Genomic DNA, 9,056 nt, shown 5'->3' on the forward strand with positions numbered 1-9,056 from the left:
AGCGCATGTTTGGAGTTTGGAAGAGTCGCTTTCAGTGCCTTCGGAAAACACTTAGATTCCAACCAAAAAGATGCTGCACCGTTATCATTGCAACAGCCATTCTTCGCAACTACCTGAAACAGCATGGATGCCCAGATCCCCCGATATAGGAGGATGACAATCTAGATATACCACCATTTACAACAGACCACACAGAAGGACTTGCCTACAGAGATGCTTTCGCATTGTGTCACTTTTGACATTGCCTTGTCACACTTCTGCTGGGATCTGATACATTTTCACATGTAATGAGCGAATGACTGTGTGAATGTATTTTAAAAGTATTTGTCTGGTATATTAAAGAAACACCCAAAACATAAATGATTTAATAAACAATTTTTATTCCATATTCATTGTTGTGATATTTGAGACAGTTGCATCTCTCTCTCCTTCATTTCCAGTGCTACTTGGAGGATCTTCATTTTTGTGTTGTTGTGTTGTGTGTCACTTGTGTTCATGAAATTCAATGGCCAGCTTTTCGTGGATTGTGACTCTTTTGTTTTGATGACCGGTACTGGCAGACACTGCCACCCTAGTTTCTGAGGATGTGGAGGGTAAATTACCTTGCAGCGCTTCAGTTATGTCCCTTTGACTTTCTCCTTGAAAGAAAGAACAGTTCATATATAATCAAATAAATGCACATTAAATGAGAAATGTTCCACATCAAATGAAAGAGAATGAAACAAAGAAAGGAAAGTTTGAAAGGAGAGTACGAAATGCCAAAATATACCCATTGTAGTATGCGTGTGTGATCCCTCATCTGAACTGTCTAGATGGTCATCATCTGGTATGTTCTCCAAAGGTTGCTGGTTCTCCATTATTCCTGTCAGTAAGTCATCCAACTGATCAGTATCTTTATTTGCAGGTCCTCCACCAGTCTTAAACCTCTCTCTTCGGGCTTCTGCAGCAGTTTTTTTTAGGTTGATTTTTATATTCTTCCACAAAACCTGTACCGAATATAATACTGTAGTGTCAATCCATTGATATCACAGAACAGTAATAAAATACAGCTATCAAGGTAATACAAATTGACAATCCTTACCTGAAGCTGTTGTATTGTTCTTGTGGATGTTTGTTCATTTGCATTAAATTCATTACAGATGGATTTCCATGCATTCCTTTTCTTTGATTCCACAGCAGATGTGTGCTGTTTGTCTTCAATGACCGGGTGTCTTGATACTATTGTCTTTAAAAGACTTTTCTCATGCTCACTAAAGTTTTTTGATCGCAGTCTCTTTTCTGCTGCCATTGCTTTCCTTGAATTTCCTTCTCCAGTTCCTTATGTTTTAGGTGTTTCATGGTCCATTCCATGTTTTATAGGCAACCTCAGTCCAGCTAATTCAGAGTGGCACAGGTGGTTATAAATTAATCTTGTTTACTTTAGTACAAAACTTCATAGTCCAGGTGTTCTTAATCTCTAATTAGTCTGTGTTTCAGAAAGCCATTTATTGAGCAGTGATTAACTATTCTAGATTAAGGCCTAGTCTTGGCCTAATTTAAACACTGTCTGGGAAACCGCCCGTATATGTAGCCTATATATAAAGTTGAGAGGAAAACATGATATATTGTTTGATATTCTTTTTTTTAACATACACACCTTTTTTGATAGTGATCCCTTAATTTGGTTATTGAAAAAAAAACATGTGACCAAAATATGTAGGCTACTGAGTGGGACATTTATTTTACAGTTAAAGATCAGTGCTCTCTGGTGGCAGACTAATGACGATACTGCTTCTAAATTTAAGACATATCTTTGGCATTTATCTACTGCAATTTGTTGTTACTTGTCTGAGTCGGCCAACATATACACTGATACAATACAGGCTGTACAATATGTGGGATAAACTAATATTTGAATACAATCTGTCATACAAATTATCTGTCTTTATCTGGCTTGAATTGGTGATGTTGTTCAAAATACCCCTCACCCTTTAAAATAGCTTTCCACTAATTATTCTGTTTATCGTGTTGTTTAGTGTGCACATTTGTTTTTAATGAGGAACTTAGACAATGCCTATTGTAATTCAATTGTACTGGCTTTGTCCAGCTGTTGTCCTAAAAGCGTACTGTAATGTCCCATCTCATATACATCTTTCATATGAGTAATAACATAACATACAATGTACAATGTCTAAGTAAGTATTTATGATTATTAATGCATTACATACATATTCTCTTTATGTTAGAAAAGTAGATTTATAAAGTAATTTTAGTTGAAATATTTATGCAAAAAACAGCCTTGGAAATTATACAACTATAAAGCATCCAAAAATAATCTCTTTAATGTTCTGAGCAAGTATAAAAGTGAAGGCTGGAGCAGAAGAGGATAAACTCAAGAAAACTCTGTTTATCCATTAACTATCCAAACTACCCAACTGACTGCAGAGATATAATAAACAGTTAACAGAACTGATTTTTGAAAAAATCTACTGAAAACACAAATGATACTGTTGATATAAATCCTTTATTGTATTTCAAATGCAAATTAGACAACAGAGCATGTTGAAATGCATGCAAGTGCACAATACATATTTTGAATATGTTTCAGCTCACACTGGTTAAGATTGTGTGAATCCGTTCCTGAGGGGTTTGGGTGTGCAAGATTCTCTTGTTCAACTTTGCAGAACAGCAGTTTACCAAAATATGTTGCATAACCCTTCTGGGTAAGTGTAAAGGGATCAGATAATATAAATATGTATTTTCTTTTGTGTGTCTAAAGGGAACACATGCCTCATAGCTCTAAAACAAAAATGGTTGGAACCACAGCTATACAGAATGAGCAATACGTGGACAAAGACAAACATCTTATTGCACTGGTAATACAATTATTTGAGCATATTCTAAATTTTATGGTAAAAAGCATATTCCAACTTACACATCTTTTCCACAAGAAAACGCAAATACAGGTCACTGCCAACTTAGACTAAATTAAAGTGTGTATATGTCTCAATAATGCAGACCATTTTTTTTTACTTTAGTAGCTACTTTTCCATTGTTTACAGTAATGTACTTCTGTCCCTGAAGAGAGTAATTCCTACCAATAGCACATTTGTTAATGTCTGAGCAACATGTTTTTAAACCACCAGGTGATGATGCAATATTTGTTTTACTATTTGAATAGACAGGGAAGAAATTAAATAGATGCTAGCCTTGTGTGTGTGTGTGTGTGTGTGTGTGTGTGTGTGTGTGTGTGTGTGTGTGTGTGTGCAGTCTACAGCTGCAGAAGGTGGTCTTCTCTCAGCTCCTGCTCTGCTGGTTTTGCCTCACCCACCAGAGACCTGCTAGGGAACAACCGCCTCATGCCACTCGTATCCCCAACTACAAGCAGAAAAACAAGCACAGATCAGACTACATGAAGCAGAAAAAAAGGAGGACCTTGAAAACTGTTGAATGCTTGCAACTCAAGAGCCTTTTTCTAAAAAATTACCTTTGTATAGCTTGCCGTCTTCCTCTGTCCTGGACTCGCCGGAGCCTGCCTCACTCTCAGCAGGCACAAAGGCCCAGTCTGCCATGAATGTACTTTCAGCTGCAGAGCCTTCAAAGCCTCCAGACCCGTCCTCAGTCTGCACAGATACATCCCCCTGCGTTTCCTCATCTTCCATCTTTAACTCCACTTCATCCTCCCTTGGTGGACTCTCACCCTCCTCAGGCTCTGCCTCTCTGGAAACAGAATGAGATTCAGATATTAAAAGTTGATGGAGTCTGGCAGGTTGTAGTTGTGTTTTTTTAGAAGGCTGTCCACATTTATCATTTCAGTAAATAATACTCATGTTACCATGCAACCTTATCATCACTGACATTTTCACTGCATAAAAAACAACAAAAAGTAACAACTTCACAAGCAAAACATTACACATTGCATCAGCTTTGCTCTAGTTGAAGTTGTCATGACATTGACATCATAGAGCAAAAAAAATGAATGAAGAAAATAATTGTTAGTTGCAGCCCTGCACACATATCATTCTGCATAGTGACAGTGACAACAACCAAAACACATTTTTGAGTGAAGGGGGGCTTTAAGGGTCCAAAGTTGGGCGTTGCTTTGTTTATGTTTTTTCATACTGGTGATATGAAATGACTAATGATACTGTTTGTGTTGAAGCTGGTACTCCAAAAAAGAACAGAGGTATATTTACTGTTTTAAGCTTTTGGTTCTTTTTAAGCAAGTGAAAAAGAAGCTTATTAAATCAGCAAAAATGTCTCTTTTCTTTTATAGAGTAACTCTAGAAGCAGTATCAATTTGAAATAAACCAGTCAGTGTAAGAAAATGACAGTTTCCAGTTTTTACATGTTATCTGGTACTTCTCACACATACTTATGTCGGACTACTGTGGCACATACGCTGATACAAAACAATAGACCAGTAGCAGCCCACCAGGCGTCACAGCCCACTTCCTCTCAACACTTCCCTCTGACTTCCTGTTCAAGGCAAGCTGCAAAAGGGAGGGCTGATGCTGAGGCCATTGCTGCTTCAAGCAAGCTGAAATGATGATGTAAGAGGCCAGATAAGACTCCGACTAACAACACTTTACCATCCTTTCCACTTGCTACCTTCTGTCTCCTACCCTCCTTGCCTCTTTTCCCCTTCAAGTCTCTGATCCTAAATCTCATTTTTAGAACTGTTAAAAGGTGCCTCACAACTAAGTCATTTAATTCTCAGTTGGACTTTTAACCAATTTTATAGATCAGACCAGGTGCAATCATGTGATGGTAGTAGCTCAGTAGAGTAGCTTTGGCGCATTGATGCTAAAGTAGTCTCGCATTGCCAGACCTATCTCCACAGTGCTGCAGAGTAATGCTAAAGCAATCAGTCATCCACCTTTTTTATGCTTTAGAAAATGTGATAGGAAGCAGTGTTTTATGACAGATTAAATGTTTGCATTTTTCTTTGGAACTCTTGTAATGCATGTACGTCACTGTGTTAGAGTTTACATTATGTGAAGACTATGCTACAGCTGATTAAATTCATTCAAAACACACTGTGTGATTTCAACAACATTGTAGCTGGACTGCAGCTGGATAAAATATGATTTGTGGTATTCATTTTTGAAGTTTCCTTTTTTTGAATATGAGTCATTAACTGATATAATTTATGTTGGTTAAGAGGAACCCTAAAAGAGGAAATTGAGGGCTAAGACTGTGATACAAACTTTCTCAGTAATCGCATATATTAAAACAGAAATTCTTTCACACGTACCATATGTGCTAATAACACACACACACACACACACACACACACACACACACACACACACACACACACACACACACGCACACATGCAGTTCTTAACTGGCTCATTAATTCCAGAGGGTCACAGTTTTGAAGTTCAAGTTAAACTAAACTGAACAATCTGGACAGAGAGTCTATATAAAAATTATGGTTTAGATTCCTTTCAAGATAAAACTAGGACATAATTCAATCCTAACTTCTGCTGGAAGAGTTAGATGTTGGATGATTTTACAGTAATCAAAGCTGTGAAGCAGTTGGTCATGGAGAAACGAAAAACTCCAAACACCACTAGAGGCCAAAGGGATTAAGGCTAGATGTATATGCCGCTTAAGACACACTAGCATACTTCTAACTTCTGAGTAGGTTTAACAAAAACAAACATTTTGGTCAATCTACTTTAAAATAATCTGTAAGCAAATTAAAATGATCTGTATTAAAGTATCTTTCAGTTCAGAGAAAACATTTCTGCCCTTAATTTCAAACTCAGCCATAGACCAACACCCTCTGCATTAATAATGTACAGTATACTCCTACTTCTGTACTTAGTGACTACATGAAATAGATCATGATTTCTTTAGGTCTTTCTTTCTCCAGCTCTAACCTCTCTGCCCTCTCTGTCAGTCCCTTTGTCTTTCTTTATCCCTCCACGTTGTCTTCTATTTTGGTTTTTTTTGGCCACCTACCTCACACTTATATACTCTCTCTCACACACACAAACACACACACAAAAGACATGTATACACACAGAGATAGAAGCGGACAGAGGTTGTGTTGCTGGAATTGGGTTAACCAACGTAACTGATCCAATACAGCATCAGCATTTCTATATTTAAAGTCTGCATTTATCTGAAAACAGTATGTTATCACAGTCATGGTTGTTTTGTTTTTCCAGACTCATTGCTACAAAGACAATCTCACCTTAGTCTGAGCAACTCACAGAGCAAATAAACCATCACATCCCAAGTTTGTACACTCTCACACTCACAGACAGACAGACAACACATGAAAACTTACAGATACTGTGCAGTTGAAGCAGGCAGTTTGGCTGGTAGGTCTGGACTCCACGCCATTTCTTGACTTTGTTGGGTCACACAGTTGGCCTGGTCGCCCTTGGGGTTACATCTCACAAACTTATACACAGCAGTTCTAGGTGCTCCTAGAGAGAGAGAGAAGAAAAGGGTTGTTGATGTCCAGTTTGTGTATTTTGTTGCAACAATACTAAAGAGTGATCTTTGTAATAGAGTGTTTCAGGATATTACAGCATTATTCTGCAACAGGGTAAAGTGGCAGTTGACCTAACTGGCTTCAGCGGTGTTTATCCTCTTCAATAATATGTAAGAATAGGAAGTAATGGCATCACCGCTTTTTCTCAACACATGGCAGCAAGTTGATCATGGAAATTATCTGATGCTAAGCATTAGCAGTTTTTTTCCACCAATATCCTCTGTAAAGAAATTAGCTATCGAGTGTTCCATTGCTTATCATCTGATCGGGGGATCTTAAATGTTCGATGATTGATGTTGCGCATCCTGTTTGCACAGTGCTCAGCCAAAATCCCTATTTCCCGTTTTGCCCACACTGTTGACTTTTGGCATTAATACATTTGATAAATTAAAAGAAAAGAAAACGTAAAAAAAAAAGTTGGTGTGACATTATGGTATCACACAGATACTACTGCCAAAGATAGTCTACCACAAGTTACAATACAGAAGATATCTGAGAGTTTTATCAATATAATTTAATAATACATTTGGATGTTTTTATATGGGTGACAAGTAGTCTGAAACTTGTTTCAGTAAAATGGAAAATAATAGTGTCACTAAAAAGGCATATAGGCCCAGTATAAACTGATGATAATCTGTTGCTTGGGTGTAAGTGTTGGTGTCAAGTGCATACTATGTGACACCTATAATAAAATAAGATTTTGTTTATATCATTTCATTTATAGCCCTTATTCAACTGAATAAAATCTTGATTTAGCTGCTGCTCTTATTAGTGCTCTTATTAGTGATTGGCAAAGTACAAGAAGAACAGAGCCAAAGCAACAGTAGCCTACTTATATACTTTTTCCTTTTTCTTTTTAAATGTAACCTTGTATTAATACATTAATTAGGACATGTACTATAAGGGAACGTGATATGTGGTCTACACATATGCAGTAGACAATATATAGAAAACTAGAGTAATACTTTGGATATCAATACATTCTTATTTGTCACATGAAATCGTTTGAGGTACAATTCCAGTATAATGTAATCCCATCAGCTCCTTCAAACCTAAATATTGAGGGTTAGCCTAATTATTATTATTATTATTATTATTATTATTATTATTATTATTATTATTATTATTATTATTTATTATTATTTAAGTTGAGTCTATAATATTACTACTTGATTTAAAAACATTGAGTATCAGATATAATTCAGCATATCAAAGGAATGTTATTTTTAAATGTATAGGCCTAAGGGTTTCCCTATGCAGTTTCCTTCCTCTAGGCCTATATAAAAAAGACACTTTCATGGTGAGAGTCCAAAAAGCCCCCTTACATGTACACAGTGTTCAACAAGCCACAACGCAACTTCACTCGGAAACTGAACCTTTCCTCTTTCAGATTGAATATAACTAGATCAGGCAGGGGCTCCCACATGTTTTCCCCTCATGAACCTCCTTACCGTGATGATCCTCATATGATGTTATAGTAGGAACAGATTAATGTTGACTTTAAAGTGTTTTGTACATATACCATCAGATCAGCAGTGAGGACTAAGTAACCTGAAGTTAACATATGAGTCTTAGTTACTTACGGTAACCCCATTATGCTGACATAGTGAGTCAATTAGCGGAACGATTCCTAATTTTGCTTGTCAATCAAAGTGACCCCAGTTTTAGGGTCACTCACTGCTCTGATATTGTGAGGATATTCCGGGAAAGCACTTAAACTGTCAGGATGTTGACTACTGCCTGTCTCAATAAAGCCCGCATGAAGTCCACAAGCTGCGACCTGTATCCCCGTAACAAGAGTCCGTAAGTATTTTATAATCACATTGTCGACTTACCCTTTCCGTTATGTAAGGCGAGGCAGGAGATAACGAGGAACAGAATCAGTTTCATCCTCAACTTTGTCTTTCTTTAACAGATATACCAGGGAAATATAAAGGCACTCCTCGAAATGAAGCTTCTTGTGCTTGGTGGTGAAGAATAAGTGTAAACTGTAAAACTCACACAGACAGCCAAACTCCCCCTAAATGAGTTCAGCCCTCTGAGTGCGTCATGGTTTCCTGAAGTCTTGTGCAGAAAGTGGCTGAACATCCTCTGTGGAAACTTTTTTTTTGCATAAGCAGCCTCAAATATCAGATATCAGGTTGAAGTTTGCGTAACTGCACACTTGGACTGAGGAAATAACAGAAGATTCAATCTGTTTCTGATAATAACGTAAGAAGAAACGACAATTTGTCTTAATTGGCTGCGGGCTCATTTTGTAGTAAGATAAGAAAACGACAGTATCTTTGAAAGTTTCTTATTTTACACACCACAACTCGGACCATTGAATTTGATCTTTTTAGGTCTCTTCAAGTCATGCAAAAAAACAATTTTACGCTTGCTCATTGTGTGTGTGTGTGTGTGTGTGTGTGTGTGTGTGTGTGTGTGTGTGTGTGTGTGTGTGTGTATGTGTGTGTGTGTGTGTGTGTGTGTGTGTGTGTGTGTGTGTGTGTGTGTGTGAGTGTGTGTGAGAGAGAGAGAGAGAGAGAGAGAGAGGGAGCGAGAGAGGGGGGTGTATACCCCT

General features: G+C 37.5%; 2 protein-coding genes and 1 long non-coding RNA gene across 3 annotated transcripts; 1 reads left to right on the forward strand and 2 right to left on the reverse strand.

The window, feature by feature from the left end:
• Nucleotides 1-454: 454 nt before the first annotated feature.
• Nucleotides 455-1,318, reverse strand: LOC116060707 (myb/SANT-like DNA-binding domain-containing protein 3). The gene is made up of 3 exons (XM_031314433.2): nt 1,082-1,318; nt 770-986; nt 455-638 (listed from the first exon to the last, which is right to left on the reverse strand). Exons 1-3 carry the CDS (start codon nt 1,286-1,288, stop codon nt 484-486), a joined length of 579 nt encoding a protein of 192 aa, XP_031170293.1. The 5' UTR covers nt 1,289-1,318; the 3' UTR covers nt 455-483.
• A 1,166-nt stretch (nt 1,319-2,484) lies between these two features.
• On the reverse strand, nt 2,485-8,583 carry srgn (serglycin). Its single transcript, XM_035999402.1, has 4 exons — nt 8,329-8,583; nt 6,284-6,425; nt 3,467-3,699; nt 2,485-3,357 (listed from the first exon to the last, which is right to left on the reverse strand). The coding sequence occupies exons 1-4, from the start codon at nt 8,381-8,383 to the stop codon at nt 3,251-3,253; spliced, it is 537 nt and encodes a 178-aa protein (XP_035855295.1). The 5' UTR covers nt 8,384-8,583; the 3' UTR covers nt 2,485-3,250.
• Nucleotides 4,964-5,370, forward strand: LOC118494708. The gene is made up of 2 exons (XR_004896857.1): nt 4,964-5,075; nt 5,169-5,370. It is a non-coding gene; the product is annotated as an uncharacterized LOC118494708 (long non-coding RNA).
• Nucleotides 8,584-9,056: the final 473 nt, after the last annotated feature.

Source organism: Sander lucioperca, chromosome 3 (assembly GCF_008315115.2).
Source record: "Sander lucioperca isolate FBNREF2018 chromosome 3, SLUC_FBN_1.2, whole genome shotgun sequence".
In the NCBI taxonomy this organism is placed as follows: domain Eukaryota; kingdom Metazoa; phylum Chordata; class Actinopteri; order Perciformes; family Percidae; genus Sander; species Sander lucioperca.